At 34.3% G+C, this 22267-nt stretch overlaps 1 protein-coding gene across 14 annotated transcripts in view; it reads left to right on the top strand.

Annotated features, from left to right (window-relative positions):
• CAPS2 (calcyphosine 2) overlaps positions 1 to 15583 on the top strand; it is a 115005-nt gene extending 99422 nt beyond the window's left edge. For 9 of the 14 annotated variants that reach the window (XM_034936244.2, XM_063593171.1, XM_034936238.3 and 6 more), the window contains 5 exons: positions 638 to 739; positions 1785 to 1939; positions 6480 to 6599; positions 9216 to 9312; positions 12492 to 15583. In XM_034936244.2, coding sequence (XP_034792135.1) covers positions 638 to 739; positions 1785 to 1939; positions 6480 to 6599; positions 9216 to 9312; positions 12492 to 12667 — 650 coding nt within the window. In that variant the 3' untranslated portion in view covers positions 12668 to 15583. The remainder of the gene's footprint in view (positions 1 to 637; positions 740 to 1784; positions 1940 to 6479; positions 6600 to 9215; positions 9313 to 12491) is intronic. The other 5 variants (XM_057299493.1, XM_034936243.3, XM_008958363.4 and 2 more) reach the window with 1 other exon arrangement.
• The last annotated feature ends 6684 nt before the right edge of the window (positions 15584 to 22267 follow it).

Genomic DNA, 22267 nt, shown 5'->3' with positions numbered 1-22267 from the left:
TGCTTTTTAAGATAAGCTATATATATATATATATATACACTTTTTAAAATAAGCTATATATATATATGCTTTTATTGTTTAGGATTTCTAAACGTTTTAAGATTTTCCTTACTTTAATGGTCCTAACTAGTATTATATGAATTATAAAATTAAGTGTTTTAGAAATTACTAGATAACATGGGTTTCACTCATAAACTGAATAAAATGTGAAAGTAATTTTTGTAATATAATACTTGTCTTATGTACTAGATAATATCCTGAAGAGGTTTGTGGTGTCCTAGTGTAAAAGAAAAAAAAGCTAGACTGGGAGCCAGATTCATGTTTGGACTCTGTTGTGCAAGACACACATGACTTTAGAGAAATCTCTTGCATCTCTTTCTTCATCTCTAAAACAGGGATGATAGTACTTCTCATATGAAATTTCCAGGGTTGTTGTAGGTAATAAATTAGATATATGTCAGTTTTGGATACTTAAACATTTTCCAAATTTGGGAAAATGCAGTATAGTAGACTCGATTAGACAGTTACTCTGTTGGATCTCATAGTATAAAATGGAGAAAGATATTGAATAAGCAATCACAGAAATTAACATGTAATTTATGGTTTTTTTTTTGTTGTTGTTGTTGTTTTTTGAGAGAGAGCCTTGCTCCATTGCCTGGGCTGGAGTGCAATGGTACAATCACAGCTCACTGCAGCCTCAGATTCCTGGTTTCAAGTGTGCCTCCTTGCCTCAAGCCTCGTGAGTAGCCAGGACTACAAGTGCATGCCACCACACCCGGCTAAATTTTTTTTTTTCTGTTTTTGTAGAGACAGGGTCTTGCTATGTTCTCCAGGCTGGTCTGGAACTTCTGGGCTCAAGTGATCCTCCCACCTTGGCCTCACAAAGTGCTGGGATTATAGTCATGAACCATCACACTTGGCCTAATTTGTGAATTTTCATGAATCCTGATTTATCTTTTAAAGATAAGGGGCTCACAGTAAGAAGGCAAGAAACAGATTTGAAAAGTTTTGTTTGGACTCTCATATGTTCTTGATGCCAAAGTGTGTAAACAGTTTTCTCTATTATATCATTGTCAATACAGTATTAGTCACAATTGAACTTGGTGACATTTGTTTTTTTCTCTCATATATTATATCTAATAACTGCTTTAGTAAAGTTACCAATCTATTCTTAAGTAAATATGGTACAAAGTGCATTAAGTGAAATAACAGCTACAAAGAGAATGCTAGGGATCTAAGCAAATAACCTCTTATGAAATATATAAGTATAGGATAGAATTCAAAAGCCTTGATGCTATTTTGTATACAAGTTACAATTTGAAGATTTCAAACTATTTTTAAAATGTTGAACTGATAATTTTTGGGTGACTTGCCTGTCATCAATTTTGTAATTCAGTTGATAAAAACTAAGAAAAGGAAAACAGATTAAAGATATGGGGTGGTTAAAGAGGTTGTCTACACAACAAAATCTAAGATTTTATTTGTAATACTTAGGTTATTCTCTTGGTGATAAAGTGAAACTGTATTTTTCTGTTTTAAAAACATACCACTTCCACCACACAGTGGTGCTATAGTTCTGGCGTATTTCATGTGATTTTATGTTTAATCCTCTTGATTAAAAACATCCTATTTTCCAAAGTCTTTTGTCTTACATTTGATTTGTTTGAATATTCACATTCCTTATTTCAGTTACATCAACTTTAATTTTCTTATGAAAGATAACTGCGGCTTTATACATTTATGCATAGGAACAATTTGTTTTCATCTCTCTTCTTGTTGAACAGATGTGCTAAAAGAAAAACTACATAAAAGAGGTGTTCGTATTTTGACTGGATTGGGAAAATATTTTCAACAGTTGGACAAGGAAGGAAATGGACTTTTAGATAAGGCAGATTTTAAGCAAGCTCTAAAAGTGTTTCACTTAGAAGTGTCTGAAAAGGTATGTGCTACAGAAAATTCTCTGCAGCAGATAATATGTTATTCTTAGGTGGCATTATTCACTGTTCTACTGAAATTTTAGTTTTCATTTATTTTCTCCTTCTCTATGCCCTTTATCAGTGTTAAGCTATCAGGTTACAAGCCCTGTTGGTTTTTAAAGTTTAAACATTGCTCCATCCTATATTTATAAAGAGCTTAATAACCAGGCATTGTGCTAAGCTCTGAGATAATACTCTGTACTGTCAAGATCACCGTAATTGAAGGACAATGAACATAAAACAAAATATGTATTCAGTGGAGAATGTTGTTGGAACACCATGGGGTAGGTACCTGATTCCAAGACAGGTTGTGGGGAAGGAGAACAAAGATCATGGAAGGATGCCTGGAGGAGGATACATGTAAGCTGAGTTTTGAAGGTTGAGGAGGAATTAACCAGACGAGGGAGAAAAAGGACTGTGAATCAGACAATGTGTATTTTATGAGAAGGAGACACATGTGAAAGCTTGGAGGGGAAGGGAGTGTGGCCTGTTTCTGACACTGCAAATGATTAATAATCTTCACATATACTGTTCCCTCCACTGTGAATAATCTTCTACTAGATCTTCACATACTGGGTTTTCTTAGTATTCAGGCCACAGCTTTCTCTGTCAAGAGCATTACCCTGACACTTCTGTCTAAAGGAGCACTCCCATCTGATCCTTGGTCCTTTCTATACCAATTTCTCATTTTATTTTTTTTCATGCCACTTTGTAAGTATTTTCTGACTCTGCTTGCCAGTAGATCATTAAATCTCATCAGGGTGGGGACCAGAGTGTTTTTGTGTTCCTGCTCTTTATTAACATCTGAAATAGAACCCAGCATATGGAAAGTTAAGTAGATAATGCATTAGTTTGAATGGATAAATTTATGGAAGGAAGGAAAAGAGAAGAATGGAGAGAAATGTCTGGTACATTAAAGTCTTGCATGTCATGCTAAGAGGGTTGGATTTTATTCTAAAAGCATATGAACCACATTTGTCTCAAGGATTTCAGATAAAGGATCTCTTGCATTGTTCTCTTTTGCTTCAAATGATCTTGTCACAAGATGTGTATTTTGTAGAAAGAACACTGTAAATTGAACTTAGGACATTTAGGTTCAAGTTCCAGCTTTGCTATTTGAATTGTATGATCTTGGACCAGTCTTTTAACTCTTTTGATTGGGGGGCTCTGCCTGAGCAATCCAGAGGTAATTGCTATAGTTAGAGTTGCTTGGAAGCTCAAATAAGAAAATTACATGGGAATCTGCCATATCAGCTGTACAATTCTGTGCCAATATCATGTTGCCTAACATTGTTCTGACATACCCATCTTTTTGGTTTTTATGATGTTTAATCTTTTGCCTACCTACTGATACATACTAGGGATCATCTAACTTCCTCTCTTCGTTTTGTAGATTAAAACAACAACAACAATAACAAAACAGCAATAGGAAATTAGAAAGCCTTGATGTCTTTGCTTACAATCACATGAGTGTGAATAGAAAAATAACACAAACTATGTTTCCTCTGCTTTCACACAGTAATAATCAACACAGAATACTTCTGCAACCAAATGCTTGTGGGGGTTCCACCCATACCAAGCTGTAGAAACCCAGTGGATAGCCTCTAATTCAATTCAATTCTGACATTATCTACCTGGAGGTAGCCTCAGATCCCACAGGGTGAGATCTCAGTTCTACAAGACAACCCCTTCCCCCAACACACTCTGCATAGAGCACCGGTCACAAGTTTGGGTCCCTGGAACTTGTGATCAACTAATTTCGAGTTGGGGGTTCCCACCACCCCCTCCTTGGGTTCAATTAATTTGCTGGAGCAGCTCACAAAACTCAGGAAAACTTATATTTACTGGTTTACTCTAATGGATATTACAAAGGATACAGATGAAGAGATGAATACGCAAAGTATCGGGAAAAGAGTGCAGAGCTTTCATGCCCTCCCTGGGTGCCACCCTCCAGGAACCTCCACAAGCTTAGCTACCCAGAAGCTCCCTGAACCCTGTCCTCTTGGCTTTTCTATGGAGACTACATTGGATAGACATGACTGATACATGCATAACTGTGTAGAAATGTGATTGGACAAAAGTGTATGACCTAATACTGATAGACTGAAGGAGGAAACCCAGGAAGGAATGCCTGTTCTGACTCTTCTTGGCCTCTGAGCAGCATTCCTTCCTCCATGGTGGGGGCAGGACCCCTTCTGAAATGGGGGTCTCATGGCCTACAATTAGACAAGGGAGGTCAGAGAATATTTTATGGCCAGCTCCAACACAGAAAGGCAGGAGACGATTCCTGCCTTGAAGAGGGAAAGGAGCTTAAGGTGAAAGAAGGGCAGGAGAAGGTCAGAGAGAGAGAGAGAGATTCCATTTTCTAAGGCCTGAAGTGCCCAACTGTCATAATAAAAGATTGTAACAAGAACAAGGAAGGGCAATGGGAATTATGAACTGGTCCTATGGATGAAAACATATATATATAATATATATATGTATATATATGTGTGTGTTTGTGTGTGTGTGCTTGCGTGTGTATGTGTTTATAAAATCACACACAAGTAATAGCTGATATAGGACTAGAACGCAGAAAATATATTCCCGTCTAGTAATTTTTCTGTATCATAACAATACTTCCCTTTTTGATTAATTTGCTAAATTGTTATGATTAGATCTAGGAACAAAAACTACAGTAATTATGTAAGACTTCTAACATAGAGGGAACATATTATGAAAATATGAGCATGCTTCCTCCTTTTCTCATATATTTTAATATTTTATATTTTTTCTGTAATATCACTGTAAACTGCTCATGCAATGATAAGCATATACAAACAGCTCGAGAAGAAGAACTTAAGAATCACTAACCTAGGTCTAATTTTGAAACAAGAATGTTTGTGGGAAGGCATAGTCAGCCATTCTCCCTGATTTGAGATTTAAAAAATTGATATGTACCCTAAAAAGCCTAATTTATATAGAGTTACTATTAGTGATTTCCTTCAGCTTTTTAAAATGTAATTATTTTCCGTTGTGTACCGTATCTTTGAAAGAAAGAGTATATATATTTATATCTCTTAAGTATATATAAATATAAATATGTATTTCTTGTTGTTGACAATTATGTTAAATTACTCAATTCTTGAAAATTATTTCTTTTAAGCTTTAAGAAGTATCTTTCAATTCTAGTAATCCATCAATTGGATGAGCAAATTGGTCTTCTCCTGTACATATTACTCATGATTTTAAAGGTCAAGCTCATCTTCAGTTTAACTACACAGACACTTAAAGTCTGCATAATGTGCAGTACATTATGATAGACAAAGATGTATGGGGTTGTTGAGAATTGAGGGAAGGCAGGCATCTTTAGATTTTGTTTTTCTAGTTAAAGTTTTATTTGAAAAAAAATAGAAGGGAGTGGAAGATGATGTTTTTTGAGTACCTATTATTTGCTAAGCACCTTGTTAGGTATTTTATCTACATTCACATTTAAAGCTAACAACTTGATTAAAACATTGAAAAAATATATTTACTTGAGTTTGAGAAAATGATGCTGTAATTTCTTTGTTGTCAAGGAAAACTGTGTTAGAACTTTCTATTAAATAGTGCATTTGCTGAAGAAGTAAGTGGTAATGGTAAAGTGAATAAACTGGCATAAGGGATTTATTCAAAATTATACCTTTCAGTGTAAATTATAGAATAATATTAGAGTCATTCAAATCTATATTTTCAAGCATGAAGACTAGCAGAAATATAATTAGTGGTTATAATGCCATTGGAAGCACTCCAGGACCGGATGTGACTTTTGAATTAACACAGATATAATACATTAAAAGTATTTAAATGTTCAAAACTGAGTAAATGGTAACCACACATACACAGACACACACACATATCTATATATCTATAGGTAGATAGATGTATAGATATAGAAATAAATTAAAGTTGAAAAGATAAATTTGTTACCAGAGCATGGGGAGAGGGGTGGTATACAAGGAAAATGGAAAATTGGTCAGAAGGTACAAGTTTTCATTACACAGTGGATTAAGTTCTGGGTGATCTATTGCACAGCATGGAAACTATAGTTTATAATAATGTATATTTCAAAATACCTAAAAGGGAGGATTTTAAGTGTTCTCGTCACAAATAAATGATAAATATTTAAGATGATAGATATGATTGTATTATTCTACAATGTACACATGTATTGAAATATCATATTGTGCCCTATAACTATATACAATTATTATTTGTCCATCAAAAATAAAACTTAAAAAAGTAAATTTGTGAGCTATTGCCATTCCTAAATGGCTCCTAACTTTACAGAACCATTCACCACAGATTCCTCTAAATCACTTTTTTAGTGGTTTTGATTGGATTTTTATGTAGCTTCTTCAATTTTCTTATTAAATGAGTTATCATATCTAGGACTACAGAAGATGTAACAAAATACAACTAAGATGATTTTGTTGTGATGATATGTAACTTAAAAATGCAACAGTTATCTCTGATTATTTCTAGGATTTTGAGTCTGCATGGCTAATTCTGAATGACAATGGCAATGGCAAGGTTGATTATGGAGAATTCAAACGTGGTATTATTGGTGAAATGAATGAATACAGGAAATCATATGTTCGAAAGGTAACTTTGTTAAGTAATCTTTCAAATTGTTATTTTTAATAGATTGTTAGGTTCAGTATTTTAAAACTTTAATGAATTACCATTTAAAAGTTTTAAATCTATTTACTTATAACGTATGTTGGGTTTAGTAAAACAGAAAACAGGTCCATATGCATACAGATCAACCCAGAATGAAGCAAAATAACTTGTGTATATATTTTAGAAAAATACTATGAAAGGAAAATAAAATTTGAAATCAAATTTTGGTTAACAAATTACTAGCTCCATAAGTTGTTGCCTCCGTAAATGACTAGCTACGTGAATATATGTATTATAAAATATTCCTAAGCCTCAGTTTCCTATCTCACAGAGTTGGTGTAAAGATTGAATAAGATAATGCATATACCATTCTTAGCATTGTGGCTGTTCCAGTGTCAATACTCCAGTCATTTTGTTTTAGGATGATGACTAAAAAATGTTTCTCTGGTCTTTAGAATATGCATGATAAATATTAACTTGTAAATTAAGATAATCATGTTAAATTGGAATTAAAAACAGGAGTACTGACTTTAATAGGAAGCTATGTATTACTTGGATTTTGGTAGCCATTTTTTACAGCATACTTTTGAGAAATATAGTTATCTTTTTTCTTTTGCATATGTACTTAATATTGAAACAAAGCTATTCTATATAATGTAAATAACTATAGAAATCCCAAATAGAGAAATTAGTCTCTACTTTTACTGGGCAAGAGACATAGTAAAAACCTTAAATTAGACAAATTCACCACATAATATTTATAAATGTGTACTTATTCGTACTTTCCATGTCCTTCCTGGTGATAGGTTTGAGAAACTGGTGTAGAAATTGGAGGCTTGTCTCTTTCATAAATCTTGGTAATGGGAATAGAGGGCAAGAGAAGTGTTATACAGTTCTGTATTAGTTTGCTTGGGCTGTCATAACAAAATACCACAGACTAGATGACTGAAATAATAGAAATTTATTGTCTCATAGCTCTGGAGGTTAGAAGTTCACAAACAAGGTGTCAGCAGGTTTGGTTTCTTCTGAGGCCTCTCTCCTTGGCTTGCAGATGGCTGCCTGTTCTCTGTGTCCTCACATGGTCTTCCCTTTGTCTGTGTTGTGTCCTACTATCTTTTATTTATTTATTTTTTTGAGGTGGAGTCTTGCTCTGTTGCCCAGGCTGGAGGGCAGTGGTGTGATCTTGGTTCACTGCAACCTCCACCTTCTGGGTTCAAGCGATTCTCCTGTCTCAGCCTCCCAAGTACCTGGGATTATAGGCACGCACCACGATGCCTGGCTAATTTTTGTATTTTTAGTAGAGACAGGGTTTCACCATGTTGGCCAAGCTGGTCTTGAACTCCTCACCTCAGGTGATCCACCCACCTCAGCTTCCCAAAGTGCTGGGATTACAGGCATGAGCCACCGTGCCTGGCCCTACTGCCTTCTTATAAGGAGACACCAGTCATATTGGATAAGGGGCCACCCTAATGATTTCATTTTAACTTAACTATCCCTTTAAAGGTCCTACCTTCAAATACAGTCATATTCTGAGCTACTGGGGATTAGGTTCAACATATGAATTTTGGAGGAACACAAGTCAATCTACAACAGCTTCCATATTTCTGTGAATGCAATATTATGAATAACCAGACTTGATTCTAGTTTTGACCCCACTACGAATGCAGAATGTTGCTTTGGGTAGCTTGTGTCTTTCTAAGTAGTGAATACTCTTCCCAGTGAAATATTTCATGATATCTTATGATAGAGCTACACTGAATTAGAGGAACAATAGCACAACTACATTTTAAAAAGTGTATTAAATTTCAAGAAATAGAGTAACATAACTCATTTAAAAGGTATTTCACTTTTTCATTGATTTTAGGGAGGAAATATTTGCAAATTCACTTCTTGAGTTAAAATATTTGTCTTGGCAATCTCTTTTGGCCATTTATGCGTTTCATATGAATCCTAGAGATGTAAGTTACCTGAGAGGTCTTTTACCCATCTCTTCAGTTTTCAGGGGAGAGAGGCCATGGAAATAGAGGTCAGGTTACTTTCTCAAGGTCAGGATGCTAGAAAGTGGTAGAACTTTCTAATTGAGTACAGATTTCCTAATATCTTGCTTCACTATCTTTCCTCCTGTATTTATAATTGTTCTTTTGTGTATCAGTATAGTACTTTTAAAATGTCTTGTTTATAGCTCAGAAATAACCTACTGTAAAATAGAATATTAGATTCCTATGTCTAATAATTTTACTTAAAAAATAACATTTGCCAGGCCGGACGTGGTGGCTCATGCCTATAATCCCAGTACTTTGGGAGGCCGAGGCGGGTGGGTCACCTGAGGTTAGGAATTTGAGATCAGCCTGACCAACATGGCGAAACCCCGCCTCTACTAAAAATACAAAAAATAGCTAGGCGTGGTGGCGGGCGCCTGTAGTCCCAGCTACTCGGTAGGCTGAGGCAGGAGAAACACTTGAACCTGGGAGGCGGAGATTGCAGTGAGCTGAGATCACACCATTGCACTCCAGTCTGGGTGACAGAGCGAGACTCTGTCTCAAAGCAAAGCAAAACAACCAACCAACAAACTAATAATAATAATATTTGTCTGTTTAGGCCTTTATGAAACTGGATTTCAACAAAAGTGGCAGTGTGCCTATTATAAACATAAGAAAATGTTACTGTGCAAAGAAGCATTCTCAAGTAATTTCAGGTAATTATTTGGAGTTAAAATGCATTGGACTTTGAAAATGTTACTTAATAAAGATAATATCTTTATATTAATTTAAACCTTAGACTGAGGCCATTAGGGAGGAAATAAACTATTTTTTTGAACTGGAAACTTATGAACTATTTGCCTTTCTTCATTTAAAAATTCTTAGGTCTATTGCCCATACTCATTTGATTATTTGATATTTATTATCAATATAGAACTCATTTCCTACTTAGGAGATAGTAAGGGATTTAAGTTAAAAAGAATGAAATAGGTTTAGAAAATAGATAAATACATATGCAGGTTCTCAGAGTTATTTTTACTGTATCTGCTTATATAGTTATCCATACTTAAGGATTTAAGCAGAATGAAGGAGTGTCTTTCTCTAGGGATGGAGCTATACATAGAATGAACATACATATATCTATCAAAAGTTGAGGATATTGTAAATTCCCTAAAGTAACTCTGGAGATTTATATCCTACTATATTTTTTCTAACTTTTTTACATAATTGTTTTATAAGTGCATGCTTTTTATAAAGAAAGCATTTGACCACCACAACTCTCCTCTTTACATTTCCTTCCATAGAAGCCAAAATTATCATTTAGCATATATATATTTCAGTTAATACATTATGAATTTTACTTACTCTATGAATTTTCATGGCTATGTGCATACTATAAATATTTAATACTTTTTGAAGTTTTTTTGACATGAAAGGCGCACTGAAGATAATGTTATATAATTTGCTTTTTACACTCACAAGTATGTTTTGGAGTTCTTTATATGTTAATCCACATTGAGCCACCTTATTTTTTATCTTGCAGTATATTATTCTTTTTATGAATCAATATACTATCATTTACCTAGCCATTCTTTTATTGTTAGATTTTAAGTTCTTATTATTGATCAACAACTAATGAAGCAATAAATGTGCTTATTTGTGACTCTTTAGGCCTGTTTTCTACTGCTTCCCTGGAGTGATATTAATACCTAGAATTACTGGGATGTCTGCATTTAAAATTTTAAGTGATACTTCCAAATTACATTGTAGAATGACTATATTAAATTATATAGCCATTTGTTGAAGAGTTCTTTTCCTCCACAACTTTGCCAAAAAATTTCACTTTGCCAGTCTGATGGGTTAAAAAAACCCATTTTACGTGGAGTTCCTTCATTACTAGGGAGGTTAAACCTACATTTGTATATTTATTGATTGTCCATCTTTAAGGAATATTTATTGACAATATTTTATGAACAATTTCTTTTCAACTTATAAGTTTAATTCTGTACTGCTAAATACTATAGAATACTATTATTTTTAGAATTTTATTCCTTACTATTAAAAGAGATACACTGTAATTACTTTGGTTTCTCGTCATCATTAACCCTCATATATGGTTAATTTATTACTTTTAAGTATGAAATGAAAAACATGAGATTTGGTTATGAAGATTAAAACTAATCATCACTGGATTCCAAATTTCTAATTATCTATTTCTTGTTGAAATAGTTTGATTTGCTTATTCATAACATTAAATAAACTACAGCTACTCTATGAGAATTTTTAGTGTATGTTTAATTGTTGCTAGTGTATTTTTTCCTTTAAACACGTCATTATCTGTTTCTTTCTCTTAATTAGTCATACTAAATATAAGAGCAAGATAGTTTAACATCATGTATTTTTTTTCTTTCTCTTTTCTCATCTAATAATATTAATTAGGTTGCTAAAATAGCTTCGGTTTTATTATGTGTCATGGAATTTTTGATGAGGGTTTTATTTTTGTTGTTGGGAAAGCCTTTTTTGGTTTCAAAAATTCCATAATTTGTCTTTGCGTCCGTATTAAAAATGACAACAGGCAAGCTAAATATTCCTAAATAGAAGAAAACTTGTCACTGTATTTCAAAGAAGAAAAAAAGTACCCCATTATTATTTATTATTGCAAATTATAATCTATTCACATGCCCACCTCTGGGATATAGTTTGTTCACAATTTACAATTGATTTTGAGGTAAGGCTCTTATACCACATACAATTTAATTTTAACTATAGAAAATATTCCTTCTTAAATTTGCTTAAGTAATATATTAGATAAAAGTATTTTAAGGTTTAATAGAAATGGTATATCCCAAATGTATCTCTGTATAATAGTTTTAGAAATATAACATTTTTTGCTGTAAATATTTTCTGGTCTCCGAGAGGACTGAAAAAAATTTAGTTATAGGTGATAGATATTTCCAGGGTGAGGGGTATAAAGGAGGTATGAAATTCTTCGCTATTTGAAATATAAATTTGAGTGAAAAATGTTTCCTCAGAAAAAAAACTGTGTTAAAACTCCTCTGTTCAAAAGTATGGCTGGTAAACAAAGAGGGAAATTTCTACCAAAATCTATGTTTTCATATAGTTTGGATCTTGATTAATTTTTAGCCTTGACTAACATTCAATTAAAACTTCATTTTATTATTTTATATTACCATCTCTACGTAGCACAATTATTCAGTCTTTTTACATTCAACTTGCATTTTATAAAGTAATCACTTTTTCTCTATTTCTTGTGTATGTTTTTAAAAGAAAGCAAACTTCTGAATATTCAAAGTAGATTTCATTCCTTTAGTTTGAAAGACCCTTTGCAATGCATTATTGTCTAAGTCCATTAGAGAACCTCTGGTTTGAGGGAAAAAAATTAACTCTCACCTTAATTTTGTCCACCCCATTAGACAAATGGTTTGAGTAGTATTCCCATCTAAGCCTGTTATTTAAAACATAACCTGACTTTAAAACGTTTTAGAGGGTCACATAGAAATTTTTGACCCTTTTTCTACTATTATATATGGGCCTCTGTTTATTCTCTTTTCAGTGTTATCTGACCAGTCACTATAGCTTCCTTTCATCTTTCAATTCCTCTGTTCTTTTTAAAAATTTATGATCAAAAAAATTGTGTTCTGTGCTGGGATCCTGGAGATAGATCAGTGCAGGAGAGCAGGGGGCAGGGAAGGAGTGGCAAATCGAATGAGATGAAATAATTCCAGTTCATGTGTAAATAAATTGGCTGGTAGTTTGACAAAAGATTTCAAATTGTTGAAAGTATTTCATAAGATGATTAAGTATTCCTTTATCATCATCAGTCATTTCACTGAACTTTTCAGGAAACTGTTTCATACTCAGTACTATTTTATAGGCCATTCAACAGAGGAAGAAATCAAATCATCCTTTCTAGAAACATTAAAAGTTGCCTGCAGCAAGTCTGATGAAGTGTCATATGGTGAATTTGAAGATTACTATGAAGGTTTAAGTATAGGAATAGTAGATGATGAAGATTTTGTTAACATCTTACGTACTCCATGGGGGATTTAGTCTTTAATAATACATATGTCATCAACACTAAGCATTTTATTGGAGAGATGATATCAATGTAAAGGATGATCAAACACTGTAATATATTTTCCTAGGACTTCCTTTATTCTGGTTTTTTGTTTGTTTTGTTTTGTTTTGTTTTGTTTTCTCAAAAACGTTGAATTTGGAAAGAGAACTATCCAGAAAGATAGATGTAGGGGTGTGTTAGTGTTTGTGCATGTGTATGCCTGCTCACATGTCCTTACATTTGTAAAGATATCTTTTTGGTTTATTACTTATCTTGCATATATTTTAGAGGTCATTTTTTATTAACTTCAGTAGGAAAGTTACATCTGCATCAAACAATATGGCAACATCTATTTATTAACCAAGTTTCCTGTCCTTTCACATTGTTTTTTGCTACCTCTTCCTCAGAATATATTTGCCACCATTGTCAATTTGATAAATTAGAATTGGGCCCAAAGCCAGTGAAATAATTCAATGTGTTTTTAACACATGAAAATATTAAAGGATATGCAAGAGAAATTTTTCAAGCAGTGTGATTATAGATGTTTTCTGTATATAGAATATTACAAATGATGGAGGTTTATCCCATGATGCTCATTTAAATACTGACTTGTCTTTTAAATCTGTCTTCTAAATTATGTACTGTTGTTGGTTAAATAGAGCACAATGTAGTTATTCTAATGCCCAGTTGTATTTGTTCTTTTATTCTGTTTTTTAACTGTAATCCTTTTTACCAGCATACGATTGTTATTGAGCAATATGAAAGGGAAATGTTCTTTATTAAAATCAATACATTATCTTATTAAACAAAGATCCTAAAAGTATATTGTTGCATATATGAATCCAAGGAATAGTTCAGTAATTATTGCCTAAAATGTGAAAGCATATTTTGTATCCTAAAATGAATGTATGATATTCTAAACATCTGTTTTAGTATAGCAAACAATTGAAACATTTCCTTCTAAATATATGTTATTTAATAGTTACATGTATTATAATCATTCTTTCTAAATTCTTTGCTAGTCATTTCTTCCTGGGAATACAGAGAAAAGAGACAACTTTATGAGTTGTTTTCAACTTCATAATTTTAAATTTTCTATGTTAATATAACATAAATTAGAAAAAATAAGTGATTCAAAATGAAAACATTTACTTTGTAGAATATGACTTTAGACATATCACTGTATCCATCTATACTTGGCAGCAACATGAGAAGTGTGATACATGTGAACCCAACAAATTCAAAGTTGCACTTTTCAAGATGTGAGAAGGTACTAAAACTTAATACTAAAACATAAGAGGGAAAATATGTGTAAACCTCTAGTGCTATTTTCACTGGCTAAATTCTTTATTTCTTGATTTTTTTAAAAATTAGGTTATTAAAATTAAAACAATATGCTAGAAGACATTTTGGCAGAAATAACTCTATAACACTGTTTTTGTCACATATCTTTTTCTTGGAAAAATTTATCCAACTATAGACATCTTAAACCCTACAAATTGTTCTTGTTAAAAATGACTAATACTGGGGGTGCTCAATATGCATATAGTGTTTTTCATTGATAATTTTTATTTAGTTCTTAAGAAACCTGTTCTTAATGTTGGCATGTCACATTTTTCTGTTACTATAATCAGAAAATGTATAGTCTGTTACACTGTAAAAAAAAAAAAAAAAAAAGGGAAGCTACTTTTGGAATGTAACGTGTTAACATGGCAGCATATTCTTAGTATTAATCTTAATCTTCCTAACATAAGCATTCACATGTGGTTTTTTGTAGGAAATAGCTCTATTTATGAGATTTTTTTTGGTGTATTTTGTTAGAATTGGTGACACAGTAAATCATTCTGCTTTTGGATTTGCCTGACTGCCTGCATTCTTCTTTGATTTTGGTATAGTAAAATCTGTTATTTTGTGTTAAAATTAATAAAAGAGCATTTAAGAGAAGTGACATTTCAAACATCCACAACACAACTGACTTTTGAAATCCTATGCTTAATAGTCTTTGTAATTCTAAAAGACCTTTTGAAAATGTTAAAATATTAAATTATATGTTGTAATGCTGTTACATGAATTTTATAGTTATGTATATTTTATAGATCTCTATGTCTTTGTAAGTTACTTGCTTGTATGCTATATAATTGCTTTCTCAGTTAACCATACTGTTTATGGAATTGTATATACTGATTTTTCTGTTTTTATATTTTAAAAATAAAAGTTGAGAATTTTAAGGAAAAACATTTTATTAAAAAGAAAAGGTATATTATATAGGAATTTTAAGCTAACTTTTAATGGAAAGGACATACATATTTGCATGATGGAGCAATCACATTATAGTTAAAAATGTATGTCCCTGTTTTAAATTTTATAGTATATAAATATATGTGCTAATGAACCAGTGACTCTGCATAGAGGCAGTCACTTAGAGTAATTAATAATCTTGATACAGCTGTAGATCATGTCTTATTTTACATATTACTTTTGACTTCCAGTTTAAGTTGTTTGTTATCAAGTATTTCAGGAGAGAATTGTGTACATTAGGCTATGTTTACTGCAGATTATGTAACATGCTTTTATGAGATTATAGTTTGTAGTGCTTGCAAATATAAAACATGTACCCTGATAAACTATAATCGCTACTAGGTTGACCAGCAAGGACAAACATGAAAATGCTTAAAAAAAAGAAAGCGCTTAAAACAAAGAAATAGAAGGTAATGGGCATATATAAAATAAGCCAAGCAAGAGAAGAGCAAAGACAATCTGCAGGGTGGACATGGATGTATTCGTTTCTGATCATGAGAAGAGGCTCTTGTCATACATATCCTTCCATTTTTATTTTAAAGTTCTATAAACTTCTGAGGTAAACTGATTTCTTGGATGTACTTAATAAAGAATAAATGTTTCATATTGGAGCCACTGTGCACTTAATCATTATTTATTCTGCTAGTCAGTTGTTTGTACAGGGTGAGTGGCACTACCCTTGCAGTAGGCCAAGGCTCTGAGATATTCTAGATTTTTCTCACACTCTCTATTATCCACTCAGTCTCAGGTGCTATTGGTTCTTGAATTTATCCATTGGTTCTTTAAATCTCTCTCATTCACTGTTTTCAATGCTTATGCCTTAGTTCAAATTCTTACCACTTCTCATGTGTACTCCCCCTCATCAACTCTGCCTCCTTCTCAATCTTGTTTGAACCCATTGATGTTGGAATGCCCTTTTACAATATACATTACTTCCTGAATAAAATTCTTCCCTGATACCTCATATCTCTCAGAAAAGTTCAAGCTCTGACCTTCACACATAAAACCTAAAAGATCTGGTTTTCTTAAGCTCATCTCCCTATACTCAGCTCACTCCCCACATTCTTCCAGTCATTCTGAACTATGTAACAGCCTTTAAAATGGATTGTGAGATTTCCAGCCTCTGAGCTTTCATATCTGTTCTGCTACTTTTATCCAAAATTATTTTCTGCACTTAGTGCATTAAATTAATTCATACTGATCTTCAAATACTACCTTAAGAATAATGTCTTCTGAAAAGTTAAATCAGACAAACTCTTGAATCTGATATATTGGGATCCCATTGGCACCCTGGGTGTACCTTTACTCTAGCATTCATCACTTTCTGCTGTACTCATAACTCTGCTTGTGTTTCTCTCACTAGACTGTAAACTTCTTGAAGGTAAGAACAATATCTTATTCAGCTTTGTGATCCTGGTGGGTGTCTAGCAGTGTCTGACATGGGGTAGGCGTTAAATCAATTATTAGTCAGCTGGGTAAATGTGTGATTTATTGAGCAGAAATTGTCAGAGTTCTTGTTTTTGAGCACTTTTGCATCAAAACACTTTAGTAGACTCCACGTAAATAGTATGAACATGCAATTTTGTGCAAAATTCACCTATGGAAGCTGTAAGTTACCCTAATAATGCACAGAATGCATGTTCTAGCTGGCCACTTTTCCACAAAGCCTCACTATGTAGGGGCTACTTTATTCACTTCCATTTTTTGGAACTCGGTCAACATCTGATACCTAGCTAATTAGGCTTCTAAGCATAATTAATTCCATCCATGAAAATAGTGTGCTCTTAGAGCCTTAAAGGAATCTTGGTCCACCCATGGATTAGAAAGACTTCTGGTTGTTCGACTCATAATAAAATAAGCAGATCCTGTCCTGGAATGTTGCTGCTACTTCCTTGGTGAACCTTTCAAGCAGAGTTATGGTTGAAGTCTCTAAAGGACAAACTGCTGGGATAGCACTGATTTTACAGAACAGGTTGTGTAAACTTTTTTGGCCTCTTTGCTAAGAAATGTTTGTTTAACAGATGTTTATGTGGCAGAACTTATTCTCAAATGTATGTTACTACAACCTAGAAGTAAGGGATGGGGTAGCTAATTTCCACCTACCTCAAAGACTATTTTGCAGAGAGGGCCATGGTTACCTACCAAAAGGAACCTATTACTTGTGAATGGTTTAATTGGCTTAAGTCAGTTCATAGCTGCAGTTCTCTGTTAGACACTGTAGTATGCATCACAGACCCAAAAATGGCATGGCATTTAGGCATATACAGTGCCTAAAGTAGTAAAGTTAAAGATACAAATACCAGAAGTCCATAATTGATACAACTTGGGCCTAAACTAGGTGCAGCAGAGCATGTAAGACCTGCATATGTCATCCTAGGGGAGTAATAATAATTCACTATTCTGAAAACATATTATTTATTAAGGTATTATTGAAATGGAATGAAAGTATTTTAATATAAAATACTGAAATGGTAAAGATTTTGGAGATTTGATTGTATAAATTGTGAAAATGTGCTAATGGATATACGTTTTCAGATTTCTCTCTTTAATCTTATATAAGCTGATTTGTATAATTTTTGGATATCCAAGCAAAGTAAAGTCATTTGGAAGGATTTGAAGAAGCAATTACCTATCCAGTGGACAAATTTTATTCAAGGAGAGAAAAAAATCAAGTTCCTTGTTGCTTTTAATTTTCCCTTTTATTAGATTAGGATGGGACTTCCAAGCCATGTCTAAATGAATTTAATTATAAAGTGTAAAGATTCTCACCTTCACAAATACATGTTGAATTTCCTGGGAATTTTTAATGATGATAAAGCCGATATGAAACAAATGACTGTGTTTCAAGGAAATCGTGTTTCACTTATGAAAGTTGCATATTTATCTAGGAGCTGAAGAGTTTTATCGAGGAACTTTTTAGAAAGCATGTTATAAATGAAAAGTTATTTTGAGGAAGCATTCAGATGACCATTTTATTAAGAAAAAGTATGTACTTATATTAGTATTTTAATATAAATGATGTGGAATGAGCACAGGCTTTGAAATCACTGAATACTCACTTCAGACTTGAGCTCTTCTACAAATTAGCTGCATGACTTTGGGAAGCTATTGAATCTCTACTTCAACTGCAGGTTGATGCGAGTATGGAATATAGATAGATATGGATATAACAGAGATGTATATATAGATATAGTACTTACCACAGTCTAGCATGTGTGCACGCACACACACATATGTATATTCTGAATGCTCTATTTCCTCTGTTTTCTTCAATTAATTAAAAGCTTTTCTTTTTTTTTCCCTGATTATCCTGAATGGCAATTATAAGAGCTATTCTTTTAAAAACATATTTTTACTAGGTAGGAATAATTTGTATGCCACCACTTCCTCCTGAATTTAATAAGCCTCTCATTATTATTAATTCTCTTTCTTCAGCAGCATCCATGAAAGAAAATCAAAACCTTGCATTAGGGCTATTAATTCTTTTCCTTCAAAGCGTGTAACAAGGTGGCAGCTTAAGAAAGGAGTTAGTAACAAAATTGGTGTTATTCAAATTAACTGGAAAATGATACATATGTGAGGCTAATTTTGTCTTTAAAGAACTTAGGCAGCATTGCTATTTTCTCTGGTGTACACACTAAGACCACTGATGATCCTGAATTCTGTAACATGTGTTTTCCAAACACAGCTGCAGTAGTATCTCTCATCCCATATACTCTTACATAGTGAACTTGGCTTAGCATCAAGAGATGGGCTCTGTGTCCCCTCTGCTTGAATCTGGGTGACTTGTTAGTAGTCTCTGGCAGCCACTAGATTGTGTCTAAAGTGATGCTGTGTTACTTTCCAGACTAGGCAAAAAAAAATGCAATGTAGTTTCTGCCTTGTTTGCTGGGACACTTGAGCCACCAGGTAAGAAGTCGGACTACCTGAGACCGCCAAACTAGAGGGGCCACATATAGGTGCTCTGGTTAACAGCTAGAGCTGACCTCTCAGCTGAGAGCTAACCTCAATTGTCTACATGTAAGTGAAATGTCTTGGGTTGATTGCACCTCCAATCAACACCTTACTACGTTCACCTAAAAGATCCCAAGTGAGAACTATGCAGCCAAGCTCTTCAATATTCTTGTGAACAAAGTAAAATGGTTGGTTTCAATTGCTAAATTGTGTGTGTGTGTGTGTGTGTGTGTGTGTTCAATAGTAAGTAGAGCAAATCCTTATATAGAATTTGTGTGTGTGTGTTTATAATAGTAAGTAGAGCAAATCCTTACGTAGAATTTGAATTAGAGCAAGAATATTAAAAACATTTTGTCAAATATACTGAGGAGTTAATATGACCCACATTTGACAAAATTCTTCTGAGATATTAAAAGAAAAATAATACAGTAAGTCTATATGATCTAAGTTGTGTGGAATAAAGTGATCTGATAGAATAAAAGAGAACCCTCCAGCTCAATTCCAATAAGTCAGGCAAGCTTTTATCTTTGTTGTCTCACAGTCTGAGGCAGAAATTGTGAAGAACTAAATTCAGAATCTGAACCTTACTGTGATGGTTAATATTGAGTGTCAACTTGATTGGATTGAAGGATGCAAAGTATTGTCCCTGGCTGTGTCTGTGAGGGTGTTGCCAAAGGAGATTAACATTTGAACCAGTGGACTAGGAGAGGCAGACCCACCCTCAGTGTGGGTGGGCATCATCTAATCAGCCACCAGCGCAGCTAGGATCAAAGCAGACAGAGGAATGTGGAAGAACTAGACTGGCGTCTTCCGGCCTCCATCTTTCTCCCATGCTGGGTGCTTCCTGCTTTCAAAGATCAGACTCCAAGTTCTTCAGCTTTTGGACTCTTGGACTTACATCAGTGATTTGCCAGGGCCTCTCAGGCCTTTGTCCACAGACCAAAGGCTGCACTATCGGCTTCCCTACGTTTGGGGTTTTGGGACTTGAACTGGCTTCCTGGCTCCTTAGCTTGCAGACGGCTTTCACCTTGTGATCACATGAGTCAACTCTCCTAATGAAGTCCCCTTCATATATACTCTATTCTATTAGTTCTGTCCCTCTAGAGAACCTTGACTAATACACTTACCTATCTGTGTGTGTGTGTGCATGTGTATGTGAGTTTGCTTGAGTAGGTTCTAATAGATATAGGCCCACCTAGAGTGGAAAAGGAAACTTTTGAGAGTTTCTTCCGAGACAGAAAAGGGAAGAGTGTTTCTGGTTCTGAGGGCATAGAGCCATGTTCCCTGTTTTCTGGCAGCAATTGCCTGGGGAGATTCTGGGCCCTCAGAGGAGAGTGTCTGTGTGGCAAACACCAGGCACCCAGGCTGTTAATCCCAGATATGACTCCCAGGTTTCAGAGATATCACCTTCAAGGGACCATAAGGGCTTGAATAATTAATTTATTAATTCATACAGTTATCAATTTAACCATTTGTTCATTCAACACATATTTATTGAGTAGTTTTATGAGACATTGTTCCAGGTTCAAGAGATACGTCCAAGAACAATATGCACAAATTGCCTGCCCCAAACAGTTCAATTTATAGTGGTAGGAGATAGTAAGCAAGTAAACAAATAAGATAATTTAGTTAAATCATTTTAAAAAGAAGAAAAAATAAATAGTACGAGCAGAGAGTGAATAGGAAAGTTCTTACAGGTGGTGTCATTCTATTTGAGACCTAAATGAGGCAAAGCAGAAGAGAAAGAGCATTCCAGATACAAGAAACAGTTAGTAAATAAGGCCCTGAAGTGCCGATGAGTTTGGTGTCTTCAAGGGAAAAAAAAGGTTCCCTAGGATGAAGAGAATGTTAGGAGATGAGATTGGGGAGGTAGTAAAGTGTTGGATCATATAAAGCCTAATACTCCATAAGAAGGAGTTTGGATTTATAGTCAAAGCCCAAGGAAAAGCAGAGAAGTGCTGCGATCTGATTTTGTACTTTGGAAAGATCACTCTGAAAGCTAGCAGAGATGCGGATTTGGGCTGGAGGCAAGGAGACCTGCTAAGGGGCTACTTCCATAGTCCTAGTCTGAGATTATGGTAATTTGGACTAGCTAGGGTTTTAGCTTTGGAGATGGTGAGATGTAGTTAGATTTGTGATTTTAGAGGTAGTGTCAACAGTACATGTAGGTGGACTGTGTACTGTAAGAGAAAAAGAGGAAGCAAGCATGACGGCTAGAATGAGCAACTGGGTGGCGGTGGTGATGCCATTTACTAAGAATGGGGAAAATTAGTGGTGAAACAGGTTTGAGAGGAAAAAGCAAACACTTGCTTTGTCCATAGGTTAAGAGTCTTTATCCATAGGTTAAGACATTTCTAAATAGAAATGTCAAATGAGTAATTGGATTTATAAGTAAAGAGCTCAGGAAAGAGGCCAGAGTTGGTGATATAGAATCATCAGTACATAAGTGGCATCTGAAGTCTTGAGACTTTGTGAGGCTCTTTGGGGAATGATATAGACAGAAAAGATGGCAAAGGATTGAGCCCTAGAATACATTTAGAACTATAATAAGAGTAAAGTGGCCAACAAAAAAGGCTGAAACAGGTTGGCCAAGGATGTGGGTGGGAAGTCAGAAGAACATAGTGACATGGAAGCCAAGAAATTAAACTGTAATCAAGTATGGGAAATAATAAACTATGTTGAATAAAATGAGGGCAAACATGCAGTCACTGGATTTGACAACATGAAATGGTGGAGAAAAACCAAATTGGAGTGGTTTGAAGAGAAAATGAAAAATGAGGACCAGGCATGGTGGCTCACGCCTGTAATCCCAGTGCTTTGGGAGGCTAAGTCGGGCAGATTGCTTGAGTCCAGGAGTCTGAGAGCAGCCTGGGCAACACAGTGAGACCCTGACTTTATAAAAAATAAAAAGATAAAAAAAAATTAGTCAGGCATGGTGGCACAGGCCTGTAGTCCCAGCTTCTCAGGAAGCTGAGGTGGGATGATCACTTGAACCCAGGAGATCCAGGGTACAGTTAGCCGTGACCTTGCCACTGCACTCCAGCCTGGACAACAGAAAGACCTTGTCTCAAAAAAAAAAAAAAAGAAAAGAAAAAAAAAAAAAAGAAAACAAAATTGAGAATGTGGTTTTAGTAATAGTGAGACGGCCTTTTTGAAGATTTTTACCTCAAAGTGAAACAGAGTTATGGGGCAGTAACTAGTGGTGAGTGTAGGGTTGAGAAAGATTTTTGTCCCTTCTTTTTTTCAACATAGCAAATAATAGAGAATGTTTTCATAATAATGGTACTTCATTACAGTAACCATTGTGAATTGAAGACCAGAGGCCATACTCCAAATATTCT

This window comes from Pan paniscus, chromosome 10, assembly GCF_029289425.2.
Source record: "Pan paniscus chromosome 10, NHGRI_mPanPan1-v2.0_pri, whole genome shotgun sequence".
In the NCBI taxonomy this organism is placed as follows: domain Eukaryota; kingdom Metazoa; phylum Chordata; class Mammalia; order Primates; family Hominidae; genus Pan; species Pan paniscus.
The sequence above is the reverse complement of the archived record's forward strand: the minus strand, read 5'-3'. Positions and strand labels throughout refer to the sequence as shown.